The sequence below is a fragment of the Phaethon lepturus genome, unplaced genomic scaffold, assembly GCF_000687285.1.
Source record: "Phaethon lepturus isolate BGI_N335 unplaced genomic scaffold, ASM68728v1 scaffold23665, whole genome shotgun sequence".
Lineage (NCBI taxonomy): Eukaryota > Metazoa > Chordata > Aves > Phaethontiformes > Phaethontidae > Phaethon > Phaethon lepturus.
Genome location: NW_010538754.1, coordinates 101,030 through 119,457, shown reverse-complemented (window position 1 = coordinate 119,457; position 18,428 = coordinate 101,030). Strand labels below are relative to the sequence as shown.

The 18,428-nt window shown below is 37.1% G+C and overlaps 1 protein-coding gene across 1 annotated transcript in view; it reads right to left on the bottom strand.

Annotated features, from left to right (window-relative positions):
- Positions 1 to 18,428, bottom strand: part of LOC104620653 (WW domain-containing oxidoreductase-like) — a gene marked incomplete at its 3' end in the record, with an annotated part of 104,418 nt that overhangs the window by 4,258 nt on the left and 81,732 nt on the right. Inside the window, exon 3 of the mRNA XM_010286939.1 lies at positions 15,041 to 15,129. Coding sequence (XP_010285241.1) covers positions 15,041 to 15,129 — 89 coding nt within the window. The remainder of the gene's footprint in view (positions 1 to 15,040; positions 15,130 to 18,428) is intronic.

Sequence of the window (18,428 nt, the reverse complement as noted above, 5' to 3'; positions counted from 1 at the left end):
GGCAGTGCCCGGCGGGTCCCAGCCGGTTCTGCCACAGCCCCACCACAAGGCACAGCTGAGCCCCTCAGTGATGTTGGTGGCACCTCTGGGAAAGCCTATTTAAGAAAAGGCAACATGCCACACAGCAGAGAGGAACGAGGGGAAAAAAGTGGAAAACAGCAGCGTGAATAGCATGGTGAGAGGAGGAGGAGGAGGAGGAGGAGGAGGAGGAGGATGAGGAGGAGGAGGAGGTGGTGGTGGTCCAGGCACAGGAGCAGGGACTCCCCTGCAGCCTGGGGAGAGCCCACGCTGGGGCAGGTGTATCCTGAATGGCTGCCGCCTGCGGAGAGACCCAACCTTGCGCCAGAGGAGAAGTGTGAGGAGGAAGGAGCAGCAGAGAGAAGTTGTTGTGTACTGACCACAACTCCCCATCCTCCTGCGCCACGGCAGTCTGGGGGAGGCAGAGGAGTTGGGATGGAGGAGTGAAGTTGAGCCTGGGGAAAGGGCAGGGGTGGAAGGAGGGGGAAGAAGATGTTGTTTTAATTTCTCTCTGTCTTTCTCACTATCCAAATCTACTTTAATAAGTTAGCCCACCACTGCATGTCATCTCAAGATGCCCACCAGAGGAAGACCGCAAAGCTTTTCCACTTTCTTCAAAAATACCAAGCAGAATGGTAACACTTTGGATCTCGAGAACCAACAGGACCATAGCAAGCTTGATACGTCCTGAACATTCACAACAATAGCGATCAGCAGATGGATGGCTGACATGCATGGGCAGGTCACCAGAAATACCTCAATAGTATGATTGCTATTATATGATCACTGTTCTCTCTGTAATCAGGAAACAGTCTCCTTCTGGAGCATTTAGAAAATAAACGTTTCCTAGGGAAGAAGCAAATCCTATCGCTTTCTTATGGGGTTACATATCTATGCAAGGCATCTGCACAACCGGAAGGGCAAAAGTGATTAAGAAATAAAGACACAATGCAACAAGGCCCACATGTTTTATACTTCCGCAGCTTGTGAAGTATGCTGTTAAAAAAATACAAGTTGATAAAGACAGAGTTGGAAAATAAAAACAACATCCAGAAGCTGTAATCTTTGGTGGAAAAACTGCACACAATACATATAAGATCCTTGACACAGAATCCTTCTCGCTGAGCTCAGCTAACCCAGTTTAAATAGAAATGCCACAATGAAGGAAGTTGAAATGAAACATTCCTAATTTGCTTTGCAAAAGGTAAGATTCTATCAAACTAAGCTAGAACAGAACCTAGGCTGTCACATACCTCTCTCATTCAAGAATCAGGTCCAGAAAACTTCAAACTCCTTCATGTCTCCACTGTAATCTCAGGATGCTACACACCTTGCAGCCTTCCCAACCTCCTCAGCAAGATAAAGGACAAACACCCTTTCTATTCTTTCTTGTCATTTTTCAAATCCTTATGAATAACAGCAAAGACTCTGGTTCTCGGACCTCAGATGGACCTACATTTGCTAGATCGTATCATCTCTAAGGAAACCTTGGCACTGATGGTGTATTCTTGTCCTTGAGTCAGAGTGTGACGCAAGCAGACCTCAGCAAGCGTTCTGGAGTTGAAAACCTCAGAATTGAGAGTCTGCGTCTGGCATCCCTGGCCCTGATATAATTAAATGGGAAAGGTCACGCAAAATAATGACAGCCAAACAAATACCTTTCATTCCTGCACTAACCGTGCACTAATATCTGTGGTGTCCTAACACCACAATATTAAGGTCTGTCACGTTTGTTTGTTTAGCCCATTCCAGCCTATTATACCTTTACTGCAATGGCCAAATCCCATGATACAAAATCTACCACCCAACATAAACTCAAATTCTGAAGCTAATAAATTAAGCACAACCAGGAAAAATAGCTGCTTGTCCTCTGTTCAAGTACTTCACCACAGCAAACAAAAGAGAACAGGGGACCCAGAGTCAGAGAATTTTCCTACATTGTTGAAGGATACATATTCTGCAACTCTGAGCATCTGCAAAAGGAATTCTGGAAAAGAATGTGAAACATGAAGCCCCAGGTTGTCAAACAAACCTCAGTAATTAGATTCCTTCAGGCATGTCTGAAAACCCCAGATTTTGATAGCCCAGTTTTAAAAAAATAAAAAACCACCCACATTTCTGGGGTAATCAAATGCACCTTAGATGAATACTGAGTTGCATAAGTATCGACAAAAACAGTAGGCTGTATTTCCTTATTAAAATAAATTTCAACTTCAAGTCCACTGTGAAGTTACCAATGTAGTTTGCTTTAATAAGAAGTTAACAATCTAATATCTGTACCTGTGCCAACTTGGAAAATTTTAACAAAAAGCTTCAGAAGCAGTATTAAACATCTGTGTGCTTTGGGAAGCTCATTTTCTAAGTGCTGAATTTCTTATTTGCCTTTTGGTCAGTGACACTTATGTACATAATATCTTCTCGTACATACTACACCTGCAAAAGAAACCAAAAATAAAGGGGAGCTGTTCCTTTAAAGGCAAGGTTCCTCTCTCTGTTCAAACCAACTTGAAAAAAGGCAGGGTTTTTTTTCATATTTGCAGCCTCACTCAACACAGCACAAGCAGGCTATTTACTAAGATATGCAGGATAATATTTTTTAAAAGGTACCCAATCTTTTGAGGCATATTTTATCAAAATGTTTTAAACAAAGTTCATTTTGCCTGTTCAAGATGCATCTGCCAAGAGGAAAACAAAGCCTTATGAAGCTTGAGAGTGCGTGTGTGGAAACTTTGGATGATATATCACCTCTTCTGAAAGTTTATGAAAAGCTCTAACAATAATTAATTTACATATTTGTAAATCTGCTGGGAAAAAGGAACAAGTTTCTTCAACATAGGTGCAATTTTTGGTATAAGAGCCTCCTGTACAAGAACTGACCCACATGAGTACAGCAGTCATACACAAAATATCATCACCATTCCCTGCAAAAGCAAATAGGGCACTTATCAAATAGAATTATGATCTTTTTAAAATTGTCATATGTACTATGAAGGAACAGACCACAGTAAGACAGAGAAGACTCACATATGAACCAAAAATATATTCCACCTATTCAAATTGTAGTATCCTCCATTAATACTAATTACACAATAACTACCAGAGGCAAAATATGCACTCTAAACCTAAATCTGTTGGCTTAGTTAATTAAAAAGATTATTCTAGAATTATAAAACTATAAAATATAGTCACTTTTAAATTGTCAGAGCATTTAATTGGGTTTTATAAAAGAAATACAATTATTCTTCAGTCCTTTTCTTGAGATTTGTATTTTTCAAACAACATTTTGCTATAATCTTTTAGAGCAAAAGTAATTAAGATTAAAGAGACCATAAAGTTAAAAGTATTTACAATAGCCTACTAGAAAAATCTGTGAAGAAATACAAAAATAAATACAGAGACATTGTAAACTAATATCATACTGAAAGGTAATATCTGGGTCCCTTTTAGTATTCCTTTATTTTTAATTAGCATTAGTGGTGTTAAATGGTTAAAAACTGATTTCTCTAGAAAACACCACAGAAAAGAAACCCAAAGGGTCGTATCCATAGGTACTGCTGTTGTGCTTCATTTCATTTCAGAAAAACCACCTCTCTGATTTGGATCCAGGTCCATCAAGCTATCAGTGTCTGTCGACAGACTGCCAACAAAGGTCCAATTACTGAAAATTGTCATCTAAGGTTTTGTGACCTGGACATTTACACACCAGGAAATGAATGAGATTACCTATGTAACAGCCGCCACATAGTTATGGATTTCAGCCACAGATGACAAATTCTAATCTCAATGGTGCAGAGCTCTATATCACTGAACGTATTATTATGCAGGAACAAAATTTTTAAGATACATGACAATTCACACCACACATCTGGCACTACAGCTTTGTTTTATGACAGGAGTATTTTTAAGTGACCTTGATTTCACAAGTTCATTAAAAACATTGCTGTGATCTACATTAGGCTTCCTTCTGAGCCAAAGGAGAAAAAAAAAAATCCCCCCCTTGGTTTAAAATAGTTTGTAATTCTATATCAAAGGCACATCAAAGGCCAAGAAAAAATGTCAGCAGCAAAGGAAAATTTTCTGTAATGTTTACTCCTGGTATCAACATTACCAAGCTGCTCCCTCTAACCACGATGCCTATTTGATATTTCTGGAAACACTGTATAGCTAAATCCTTGCTGAGTGTTTTGAAAATTTACTCTATGCCTCCATAAAATGTTTTCAGTCAGTTATTTGCTTCACACCAAGTGAGCTAACGAGGTGTACCATTACAATCTAAGTATGCACTGGGACTTGAACATGAGCTGCTCCATCATAGCATGTAACTGTTGTTTCTTATCCTTCACAGCATGACTGAGACTCAAGAATACTCTGCTTTAACTGCAAGCTATACAGCAATTCTAGAAAACTCTCACCATGTTGGTAAGTGTAGCTACAATTTAGTGAAAGTTAAAAAGTATGTAGAATTAACAAGGACATTCTCAATTGTGAATATCTCAGCTGAAAACCATCTAATATCTTGTGCACTTCACAAGTCTGTGATACATCACTAACCCTTGCACTGGGCAAGTCATTCAGATCTTATATGCTGTGCTCAATTCACCATTAGAAGCAACAAAGCAACCCAACTGCTCTGCACTACTTGAAAATACAGTAAGTGAATACATTAGAGAGATACAGAAATTAAGTTGTTGCTATAAATCAGTTAGTTATGAAATTTAATAATCAATTTGTTAGCACCTGATGTAAAACTATGATCTGTCAGCAGCCTCCCAAGCTGGCTGTGTGCAGCAGTAGATATTTCCAAGGGAATTAATTACTGATGATTTGCAAAGGTAAGAATAATATTTTTCAACAAATGTAGCCTGTGCACTAGGAGGTTAAACAAACACCACCAAAATGTCAACAGAGTTCTTCGCTTTGGTGTTCTCCCATTTCAAATGTAATGAAATAGTTAACCAGAAATTATGCAAAGGGAAAACTTTCAAATCTTCCCATGAAGCAGAATGTCACACCATCTGGGGCACTTCTCAAGTGATTTGAAAAGTTCACACTGTTTGGAATTACACAGAAATTCAACAGAAAAGGCCTCGCCATATCCCCAAAGTCCCATAAGCAACTGTAGACCTATGTCACGGCCAGTAAAGAAGGCAGAGTTGTGACTTCTCTTCCACAAAGAAGCAGTCACAGCCCACCCAACTTTTCTATCCCATAACTCTGAACACCCATGTTCCTTTCTCTGAAAGTTGGAAAAGGGCCTTCCTTCTGTGAGGGAATGCCTGTATTCACAAACAAAATAGCCAACACACAGGCTAGGCTTACAGCTCTCCAGAAAAAGAGCGAGTTAAACAGCCATCTCCAGAAATCCCTCTCAGTTTTACCAGCAGCACTTATGGGAAACTGAGCAACAAGAAAATCACTAAGAGTCACACAGCAGCACGAAATCTCAGAACCATCTATAATCTAACACCAACCCAAAGACATTTTCTTGTTTGATGAAAACAAATAAGCAAACAAAAAAAGCACTACTTAATGAATTTTGGAAAAGAATGCTTAATGTCTAACTTCCCTTTTTCTAACAATATTGACTGAAAAATCAGCAAAAATACCCTCTATTGCCACCTGTCAGCTGACAGAATTGTGGATCTTTGTCAGACAGGCTTCATTTTAAGGCAAGCCACTAACACAGGACTTAGTGCCCTGCTGGATGACCTCCTGCTAGAAGCAAGGAAAATTCTCTGAAATTCATGCTACTGGATTTCTTTGCAGGATTTGACACTGTTGATCAGCAAATACTTCTGCTCCACTCCCAGGAGATTAATGGGAGTGGACTGAAACTGTTCTGCTTCTTCCTTTGTACCAAATGCATGGGAATTGTTATCAGCAGCTGCCCCTACGTCTTCATAATACATCATCTTCATAGTGCCATATACATCAACCGTCTCTCAATTGTTATTCTTTACCTCTATAAAATCTTCAGTATACAATTTCATAAAAGTTTGGAGAAGGAACAGACACCTCAACAGATTTAGAACTAAACAGAAAACATCCATTAGCCCTGGTTTCCTCTTTTAGCTCTTCTTACACATACAGGGGCAAAAACCCAACTAAAAAAACCCACATCATCTTACACCTCCAGAAATGAATAAGTTACCTTTCTTTGAAGAAAAATTCTGCCGTTTTAGGTCTAGGGGGACACGAGTTTGAGAGGTCTACTTCTCCTCTTAACAGAGTATAGAAGCAATTTCAACTATCGTGAAAATTTTAAAGTTGAACTTCTGAAGAGAAATTCAGACCCAACATTAAATAAAGAAATATTTAAATATTTAATATTTTTAAACACTTAACATTAACATTTTAAACATTTGTAATGTTGACCTCAAATTGACCTTAGTAAAACCTGCACTCCCCAAAGCACTTTCCCTAACAAATGATCCAAGCTGGGATTTCTACTTCCACTCTTGTATGAGTTTCACAAAGACTACACACAAAATAAGAAAAGCAGGGATGAGGTTTAGTTTGGTGACATGATCTGTCTCCCACACTTGGCTAATTTATACACTGCAAATATGATACTAGAAATCTGAGAAATTAGGAACTTTTTAATCTACATTTTCTTATTTGGTATCATTACATCAGTAAATCACTTTCTTTTGATAACAAATTATTGCTTAAAAATGAAGGTCAAGATTAGTATTCACACTTGCTTTTTAACTTATAAATACAGGGCAAGAGTGAGAAGGAGATAGAATTACATTTTACAAGCACGTGGTGTGTTTCTTCCTTCCATTAGGTTCATACCAGGGGCTCTCACCTTCTGCGGGCCCATTATCCACAGTTCTGAATTCCCTTTTGCATACAGTTACCTATAATCTAACCCTACATCTACTCTGACTAACAGCACACAGTATACTCAGGGTATTAATATTAACAACAGGTGTCAGTGCTGCTCTTCGCTCACCTCAACGCCTCCTCAGGACCACTTTTCAAACCACAATCCATCCAAGGAACCACATTTTCCTTTGACAAAGTGTTGCATCTTTGCTAGTTCTGTATCCCTGGGGACTCAAAATACCTCCATACCTATGGATTTTAAAAGTCCTGGGGCCAGCTTGGGGTAGAAGAGGGATAGAATAGGGCTTTGAAACTCAATTTCTATATCCATTCAACCTTTCAGCATTTCTGTAGTGCATCCTCTTCTTTTTCTCAGGCCCTGCCACAGTAAGAGGAGCACTGTTCCATTACTTGCCATGTCTTGCAAAGATATTTTGGTTTGTTTTGTTTTAAATCTCCCTGATGCTTAGCAGACAGCCGCAATTAAAATATCCAGTAGCTCACCTAAGGATATTTTCTACCTCAAAGTGGACACATACATCTTTTTCAAAATCCCAACAGTAAACCATTATTTACATGTATACACAAGCAGTTACAAACAAGCATAAGCCAGCTGTAAAGGAACATTCATTTTTGCAATAACCATGGAATGATTTGTTGTTTCTGCACGTACTTCTAAATATACCAATTTCATTTTGTACACACTAAGTACTTGTTAGAAAAAGAAAGCTACAACTCACAAGGAAGGTCAATTACTACTTTTATTACATATTCATGATATTTCCCATTGAAAGAAAAGCTAACTCCTTCGAAAATGTTTTTGGGACCACGGCTGATCATTCAAACAATAAAACACTTCATGCATTGAGAACACTTCACTTGCCAATGACAACTCCTTCCTCTGTTTTGCCTAGAGATATATAGAGCTGTAATAGAGTTCAGAAAGCCCCTAGCAGCTGCGTGCTGCCATTCAGACCTGAAAAATTCCATGTTGTGATAAAAATTAATGTACTTTGACATCCTCTGGGATTTTTGGTGCCTTGGGAACAGCTAATGAAGAAATACAACCTTTTCAGACTTTAATGCAAATTTTTGGATTCTAAGATTAAGACACATGTGGTATATGCATGGCCTGCCTAATGTCAGCAGAAAGGCTTCCATACCCAAGCGCCAGAAGACTCTGCCTTCATGTGTTTTAATTATCTCCCATAGAAAGTCTTTAAGTAAATAGACTAAATACATTTTAATGTATATGTAATTAAATAGCTACTCTAGCCTTACATTTCAGAATTTTTCGAAGACAACGTCAATTAAACACACAGATCTTCTTAAAATCCATTAAGCTATAATGCTGCAAAATCCTTGTTTTATTTGCAGCAGAATAATCAGGCATATAAAGTCATATATATTTTACTTCCTTAGATACACAAAACAGACTTCAAAGCTGGTGCATCTTGTGGAAATTTTTAGGAAGACAGGACCCCAAGACTTTATGAGCCATCTTAGACTCAGCTTAGACTTAGGCATAGACACATGGCTCAAAATCGGAACCAGAACAACCAGCGTGCCAAGCAGAAAGCCACTGGAGGTTATCAAGGTTTCTTCATTAGGTTACTGTGAAAAGAGTGCAACGTGTCCAAAGACAAATGGCAAGTTTGCAAATTTGAGACAGCACAGTTAGAGTCATAAAACTATGTAACAAACACCCAACAACATATTTCTTTTAGTAATACATAAAAACATTTACTATTTTTGCAGATGCAACTATATGTAAAGCTTTGCTGAACTGTCAATCCTATCTTCATTTTAATATGGACTTTTGCTTTAAAAAAAATAGAATGTTCTGAGACAGGAGATATTTCCACATTACAGCAGATGAAATGAAAGGTGATCTGGTGAAAACGTCATGATGTCTGCCTCCTGTAAAAGCTGGGAGGGGTTAAGCTTGAGACTTTTATTTTAAAAAATACTGGAAACAGTTTTTGGATCCACATGACTTGAGACATACTATCACAATGGGGTAATTGTGTATAAGAGCTTAAAAACAGAAGAAAGAAGAAAAAGAAAAGGAAAAAATTATGCAGAAAGCCAATCCCTAGGCTTTAATAAGGCACAGTACCACCACAAAGAGAAAAATAAAAGTTTCACCCTAATGTTACTGTGTACATTTCAAATGCAGTCTTTGACCTTATTTAAATTTAATATGCGCTGTCTGCAAGACTAACTTCTGAACTACGCATGTTTCAATTCAATATGGATATTTTTTGATATGTCAAAATGTACAATGTAGTCCAGAAGTTTGTGCCTCAGTGGCACTGTCAGAATATGAACTGCATTCTAAGTTGAGAAGACCAATAGAATAGCTCAACTGTTACTAGTTTTAATTCACAAAAAGTATTTCTATAAATGGCAAAGAGTTAACACATTTGTACAGTGTTTGAAAATACGTTCAAATTTTGAAAGTCAATACGCAGTGGCAACAAGGCAACAATCATCTCTGAAAGAGATAGATCTACCATAGAACCATTAAGCATACTGCCATAATGGCATCACCAGTAATTTGTTTAAAACATATATTCATTTTTCCTGGATCTTTTAAGTCATGTATGCATATGCAACAACTTGCTAAACAGATCCCATTTTTACATAGTTTTTTTTATGTATGAATAGAATTTATCATACAGTGTCTATGACTTAACTGTGGTTAAATTGGAATTAAAAAACAACACACCTGCAATATGTCAGTTACAATACATGAAAATGCAGAAAAACAGTATTCTGGAGTGAATTTTCAGCAGGCTCTGAAATCTTAATTGCACCCGCAAGGTTTCAGAGTGCTTCTGCTTGCAGCATGAAAAATGAATGTGCTCATAGTGCTTGAGGCCTCAGTTAAGGAGGACAGCTAAAAATCTGGCCCTCTCCATTTTGGGTCTGGTTAGGGAAATAAGAAGAAACTAAAGTTCCAAATGGAGAATCATAATTCGTAACTGCTGTCTTTTCCATATTTCTACACATAGCATAAGTGAATAAACTGTTAGCATATGACAATTCTTACCACAAAAAAAAAAATCCTATTTTAAAGTATAGGAAGGTAACTGCAGTGAGTATCTACATATGGAAGTCCTGCATAATTGTGAATTGCTGCTACCAATTCAGAAAATTCTAAGTAGTAGCTGTTGGCAAACATTGGTTTATATCTTTGAAGTAATTCAAGATTTTTCAGGATAATTTCTTCCCCCCCCCCCAAACTTTGAGAACATTAAATTGATGTCTTATTGTTTGGCTGAAGATAACTTTAATTCAAACCAAGTGGCAGTATGCACCCCTCAAAAGTAAAGATGCACATAAAATTTCATCTGTAACTTTACTGCTCACTTCTATCTGGTAACTGTTTTGATCATGGAAGTGTTCTTATGCTGAGGATCGGGCAAATGCCATGACACTGTAAATATTGACAACAGGTAGCTATTTTGGAAATTTTAGAATTGAAACATTAGTGCTGTCTCCCAATTAAAGTATGCAGGTTTTAGTCAAATATGTGAGGATTAAACTGGGAAATGAATACCAAGGTATCACATCCACAAATCCACACTCCCACACAAATACCAAACCCTACAGACTGAACTATCAAACACCGATGCTGACTAAATTTAAATGCTACATTGCATACAGTCACAGGAGGGCAGTCATTTTGTCTATAAAGTGGATTAATACCAACCATAATTCTTCACATTGTGCCCACTCAATGAAGAGGAGATTCAATTCAGTGTTTTTTAGTTCCAAAAGCCTAATATGAAAAATTGGTTGGTCTGCCTCTTCCAACTGCACAAAAATCAGCTAATGCCAAATCCATCTTAGCCCAGGACATTATTATAAACAGATCATTTATTTGATTTTCCGTAACAGAGACATTCAATCAACTGCCTGAGCTGGAAACTAGTAGAGGGGAAAGACTAGATACAGATAAAAGAAGCAACTTGAACAAATCTGGCCATTTAGGTGTAGGAGACTTCTTTTCCTACTCTCATCCTAAGTCTTGCACTGTCTTCACATGGAAGGAAGGTGGAGGTCATTCACTCCTGGTGGAAATATCCAGTGGGGAATGTATCTCCAGACAATGAGCCAGGAATACTAACAGACGGCCAGAAATCACAGTCTAAATAAATAAATAAATAAATAAATAAATAAATATCACAGAAGTAACAGCATTGCATTTCAAATTACAAAACAGCCTAAAATTAGTTGCCATTACTGTAACATAATGAACTGTCTTTCTCTAAAGAATTTGTTCTCTAAGTCCCTCAGCCCTATCTTTTGCCTAGTTAGACTTGTATTTTATATATTAGTCACATTGTGTTCAGGTTGTACTACAATGAAGCAAGAGGTAGATTAGACATTCAACGGCAGTATTCTTTTATTCTGTCTTCTCCCAAAGACCACTTTGGGAGATCCAACTAAGTTATCACATTTGGCTTATTCTGCCCACAGAATCTTTCTAACTGTGAGAGCAAGAAAAACTGTAGAGAACTGTTCCGCTCGTAAAGAAAGTTTATATTCTGCTGCAATCACAGAACTGCAGGATCTAAAATAATCTGCAAAACCCTTCTCCCTCAAAGCTTTATTTGAAACTGCATGGATAAAAAGGGTGTCAGAAAGATAAACAGCTGTATCAACTCAAGAGTATAGATAATGCAAACAAAAAAAATTACTTTTTTCTGTGAGGACGAAGGATTTTCTAGAATATATTTATAGGAATATGGCATAATCTACCAGGTTTATATACTCTGAGCCCAGATTTTATCTGTGGACAAGACTGCAACACCTAACAAATCCAAACAGGAATAAAAGATTCCTATCAAATCTCTTAGAAGCATGATAGCTTGAAGATGAATCATCTGATTTTTACTTTCAAACAAGGAAGCCTTCTTGGCTCTTAAGTACTACTCCAGTTTATATTAAATGTTTCTTTCCAGCATAACTCTTTCCTCCTGTTTATTATTTATGTTTTTCTCAATGCTCCCTCTGTTGCATCATTTGTTTTCTGTATGCAACTAGCCCCTGTTAAATTCCTGCTGGGCACAGGATGACATTTCTTCATTTTTCATGTAGTTTCCATAATCTCTCAGATTCTCAAGCACATCCAAGAAGGCAATTTTTTTCTATATAAATTATTTGATTAAGGCAGGAGATTTACAATCTCAGAAATTTTCCCTCTGTTTACTGCAATCCCACCACCACCTTCCCCAGCTGCAATAGGTTTTGATGTTTTAACTCAATGAAATTTAGGGTTCCTTTTTCTGGAGTAGTTCCATTTTAGTTTTCTCATCCAGGAAGACATCTGTGAAACACAGTCCTTGAAGACTCTTTTCCAACAGCTATCAACCAGGGAAGAACAGGCTCCCAGGTTGTGACGTGACATGACTATGAGTACAAACTTATATCTACTGACCAAAACCAGTACCTAGAGCCACGAAGTGTCCCAGAAAAGCAGAATTTCAAAAGACCAGCAAATCTAGTCTCTAGTTTATAAATTTTTGATTATTAGTCAGGTGTGACCAAGACCAACAGATTCCGTAGCATATCAAAGTGTCCCAAAAAGCAATACTGGACTGGAGAAATTAAACAGACAATAAAACTATCTGCACCCAGAATTTTAAGATGTTCACCACTGAATACCAAAGTGGTGAATAACCTTTGGTATTCAGTATTTGAATAACCACTTATGGTTATGCCTCTTCACATAATGTGTTGTGAGAAATGAAAATACAGATCGTTATTAAAATGTGTGCATTCATATAAAATGTATCCTTCATGATTTAAAATTATTGTAGTTTTTTCCCAGAAACCAAGATCTATGCAACTCGGAACTCAAATGATAGTTTTGTTTAAAAAAAACACAAACACTTTATTTGCTTTTCCTACTAGTTTATTGTTAAGGAATTTGTAAGAGATCTTGTAAGAAAGAAAACTCTATACTGCTAATGTATTTCCTATGCCTATTAATTGGACTTATAGCTACCTCATGGGAACTGCGGAGAGTTTACCACAGTACACCTTCTCCTACAGGTGCATGAAATCAGAGATACCAAAGCCTTTTAAGAAAGTCAGGCTACCAGCTAACAGACTTGCAAAAGCATAAAGAACAAGACCCAGTATGTCACTGAAGCCTGGAAGATTTCTTTCAACTGCTCATAAAGCTACTAATGCAAGGGAATCACCGATCTGACAAAAGCCTCTAGACTCTACAGCAAAACAAACAAACAGAGAGACAAAAGTAGTTAGTGTACATTAGGGCTGGAAAACACATAGGGCTAGCATTGTAGTAATAAGATGCTACCACCATATAATTGCTTTTCTGACCATATTCAGACATAGTTAAATCACAAAAAATCAGAGCCAGAAAGACCTAGTAGGTCTTCCAGTCCATTCTCCTGCCAGTGCAGATGACTGTAAGATAGCTCTTCTGTATCTGTATCGGATAAAAGATCTGCTGTTAGAGACAGTTTGTGGGGTCTGGTTTCCATCCAGCCGCAGACTTTAAACAAAATATAACTGGAAATCCATTTTGGTCAAAACCCCGTAAGTCTCACAACAGATACACAGACCTTAGACTTTCTTATAATGCTTCAAGTAGTCCTGCCAGACACACACACATTTGAGCACAGATTCGAGACAGAAATATCTGAAAGCAAGGCAGAGGCTATAAATGCTATTACTAAAATTTTTCCAAATAAAATGAGTGAAATGTTAGTAAAACCTGTCCATCACTGACAATGCAGTTTAACAGACCTACGCTGGTAAAACAATGTATGCCAACAAAAGTAAAACATGTTTTACTGATGCTCACTCTCCACTGATTCTCTATCTTCTCATTTTCCAAGTTCTCTGGCAAAAATTGATTTAATCATGTTCACTTCTAAGGATTTATAAACATGCATACCAAATGGTCTAGCTAGGATGACCATGATATGATCTGCAACACACAAATCAAGTTAAAAGCTGCATTTGGAAGAAGGGTGGGTTTAACTTTTCAATGTACCATATAGTTTTTAAAGAAATGTAGCATATTAAAAGCATAAAGAAGCTAAATTAAATCACTTACTGTTCCTACATTATAAAATAGAGTTAATATTAAAACAGCAATACTACAAGGATTTGTCTTTCTATTTCAAGAAAGTTTTAATATATGAAGATGACATACGATAAGAAAATATTGTTACCAAGGATTTTGGCAGTAACGGAACTTGTATTAGAAGTCAGTTTTGACAATTCTTTGAATCTAAAAGACCTATAAGTACTAAAATGTCATCTGTCTATCCGTGTGAGATTTAGCTTTGGCTGTATTTCCAAAGTGAAAAAAAAACATTTTTTTCATATATTTTCCCTATGACAATATATTTTTGAAGCTGTCTAAGAGGCCATATTCTGTTGAGAATTAGAACAAGATGTATATGTGCTACAGAAATATTTGCAGAAAAAAGCTAAGTTTGAATAGTCACAACAGTCAATGGGTCAAACTGTGGACAAAAGCACAAGGTGTGGAATTTATTGTCAAGAGTTGGCACTTAGATTTCAAATAATTTCTTCAATTTAGAGATTCATTGTTCTGTTCAAGCCAAATTAAACAAACCATTTGGAAGCTAACCTGATTATCTCCACATAAATTTATGTATTGTTAAGTGATGTCATTAGCACCCCCTTTTTTCTTTTTTTTAATTATGGACTATTCCAGACACAGGTCTGGAAAATGGAGCTGTCTGGCTTATAAGGCTACTTTTAAAAAATGCTTTAAAAATAAAGAGAGAGAGAGAGAGAAGGTTAGAAAAGAAAGCAAGACAAGGAATGCACTAATTGCTCATCCGTGACCTCTTCCAAACCACTGCAAAACTGATAAAAGTTGCCTGAGCTGTTTTTTATGCAGTTCAGCTTCAGCCTTTTTCAATAGCCACAGGGGTATCAATGCCCCCTTTAAAGCTGGTGCTACACATGGAATAATAAGAGATCTGCAATTTTTTTTTAGGATGAAAACAAATGATCTTTAATTTATGTTAAAAAAAAATCCTGTGAAAAGATTACTCACTAACTGTAGTTGCTGATCAGTCCAACTATGGTGAATTCTGCCAACTGTGCTCAGCTGATAAAGACATTAAAATAACAAGAAACTATTACATGTAATTTTCTGAATACTCACACATTCTTGGATTTGAATGCTTCAGCAAAGTGCTGCACACTCTGAAGAGAAGCAAGGTCTAAGGTCATTGCTTCTACCTTGGCTTTATGCTGGAACAAGAGAAAAAATAAAAAAAGGATAAGTAACAGCAAGTTTAGTTCACAGTATCATGTTACAGTAAATGTGTTATGAAACCTGTCTGATTCCCTTGTTTAACATTATAACCCCAAAGTGAATACAAATCATCAAAAAGAACAGACGAGCACAACATTTAGTGCCAAAAGTAGCATTGCAATGTTGCAGTTTGCTAAAAACATACACTGTGTAACACACAGCTTTATATAATACAATGAATTGACTCAAGGTAGTGTTAAGGTTAATATGGTATCTTTTTTTTTTCTGTTTAGCTGGTGAAACTTGCATAACTCATGAAGTAATAAGTAGAGTAAGCATTACTCTTAATGCATGCTATTTTTTACATACTATACAAATAGAAAAATACCCAGTAAATACCCTATAAAAAACAGCTAAATTCAAACTTGCACATATTAATCCAAAACAATCCAGTATTCATAGCAGGTGATATAAAAAACAGCATAAAATGAGCATAGAAAATAACTGATCAGACTACACACTTTTGCATACAAGTCTACCAGTGCATAGTATCTGCTAAAGAAATTGCATAGGTACTTAAAACCAACTTTTCACCTAGAAGAGGACATGTAATCCCACAAAATGACAGGTTAACCGGAAGGTGCTAACCTTAGACATGGCCAAAATGATTCTTCTCAGTATTTTCAGCTTTAAGATCCCTGTTCTCAAATCTTTTGAAATGCTTACACACCAAATCTCAAAACAAAATGAACCAAAAGTCTGTTTTCATTGCAACAGCTGAAGTGAAATTCATCACATCATCAAGTGGACAGTGGCTCCTTCGAGCCACAGTTCTGAACTAGCTTTCACTTGACTGCAGCTGTGGGTCCGCTCCACAACATCCAACAGCTGCCTTTAGTTCTTCCACAAACGCTCTACTTTTAAGACATCTGTGATCCTCTGCAAAACACCAACCGTCATGACATATAAGTTACGTAGATCCCCAAAGGAATTATGAACATGCCCATTTGTGCTCACCCTCACTTTTAGACTCACCGCTGCCCAACACCACATAAACTCTCTAGTACATAAAAGAAAGCTGGCAAAAGCCCTGTACTCTCCCCAAACATAAATATGTCAATTTTCAGTCCACTCAGCTTAGCTTATTCAGGAAAAAAGACACTAGAGGGACACTTCCTGTAATTCCAACGTGCTACCTACACCTACGTATAATGGTCATGATTCAGACTGGACATCAGCACTGCTAAAAGAAAAAGAAAAAGATGGAGCAGATACAGTGGTACTATGCAATCAAAGGCAGCACTTGAGTGGAGAGGCAATAGGAGCTGTGTTAGCACCATGGTGCAACAGGGGATCTACTGTGATTGCAAGGTTATACACTGAGCATGTCTGGAGAAACAAAAAGGAAGCAGCACGCAAGTCAGTGCAGAAGGAAGCCAAGAAGAGTGCTCCCATTGTCTCCCAAGTTAAGCAATTCATCCGATCTCCATGTTTCATTACATCTCGTACTTTCCTCCCCACATGTGTTTTCTATTTTGCTAGCACCCATGCTGCCCACTACAATTACCTTACAGCTTGGGTTTAAACAGAATGTCACTCAAATTCCTTTTGTCCCACTCTAGCCAGACTTATCAGGACAGCAAAATAAATACAACCAAGACTTCGACAGGTTCAGTTCCCATCAGGAAGTATCAGCTGATGGAGTCTGAAAATGCTAAACCCAGGTTTGTTACAAAGAGCTTTGTTACCCTCACAAGATGCACATCATTCTGGAATTCATTTTGCCCCACTGGCTAAGTATTTTCTTCTGTTTGATGGTCAGAGACTTGAGAAAGACTATGCTGCCTTGCATTATGCAATAGAGCTCCATAACAACTTCTCTTCAACTTTGCAGTTCAAAGTTGTTTACTTAATAGAGAACTAGTGTGCATAGTTGGGTTTATTTTGCTTCTGCTTTCCTCCGTTGAAACATTCTCTTGTCTCTCCCAAGGGTAAAAGGACAAGAATGATACAAGTACAGGGACGTAAGAGGGGTCAAAAAAAAAAAAAAATCAAGTAGTTCAACAGACTATACCACAACCTGTCAAGCTACTGTCCTCTTGGGGACACAGATTCAAGTCCACATAATATTACTCAGGTCATGCTTTCCCTCTTGGTGTCATGTGTTAGGCTTCAGCAACTGATTCCAAGAACCGAAGTGTCTGTGTATTTTAAGTCCAAAAAAAAAAAAAGTATGACTGTCAAAATACTTTCAGAAATAGAAATTAAGCAGAGTAAGATTGGCCTGGATTTGTGGATTAATATATTGAAATTGCAAAAATCTGGCATTCATAAAATCATAAATAAATTCTTGAAAGTGAGAATCAGTCAACTGATAGACAGCAAATACAAACTATAATTATGTTTTTTTCTGTACCGGTTCCATCAATGACCACCTTTCTATTCATACTCCATTTTCTTCAGCCAGTAAGATAATTTATTTCAAACAATTTCTCTACTTCATCTTTTTTTTTTTTATTTTAGCTTTAGTACACATACAGAAAAAGACAAAGAAAACATTTGTTAAAAAATTCAAGAAACTTTATATAAAATGATAGATTTTAGATAAAAATCTGAAAGTTTCCTGAAAAAAGAAGAACGGAGAAGGAAAAAAAGGACGAGTTTAGTAATTTTTTCCATTGAATAGGTCAAAGGCAAATGGCAAACCAATTTTTTTTTTTTCAACTTTCTCCCTACTTTTGCTTTTCCAAAATCTGATAGTAACAGTCTGTATTTCCTTCATATATACACAAGGTACATACTGAGCACAGAGACACCCATTTGCTCTGTTTTCCTCATAGAAGAAACGGGAGCATGTGACATCCAAAGCACTCAGATCAGAACTTGCCACCTCAGCTTCTGACGGCATGAGAAAAGCCAAACATCAGTATTTTCTCCAAACAGTAACTGGGGAAGAAATCAAATTACATACTATGAGCTTAGGCAAGTTCCCCAACACTTTTCTGTTTTGGATTCTCCCTTCTCAACTGAGATTTAAGCACCTCTCACTCCACAGAGGTATTTTGTAGACCATCAATTCCTACAGCAGCTTGAGAACATGAGACGCTAAGCCTTCAGTATCAACCCATTTTCATTCCACATTTTCCCACTCTTACTTCTATGCTACAATTTCTTTAAAAAAAGCTATGAATAAGGCAACAGACTTGCAAGGTATGTTCTTAATAATGTAAGAATACATCCAATCAATGACAACTAGAAGGTTTTGTTTGTTTTCTTACAGTAGCTCAGTATTACC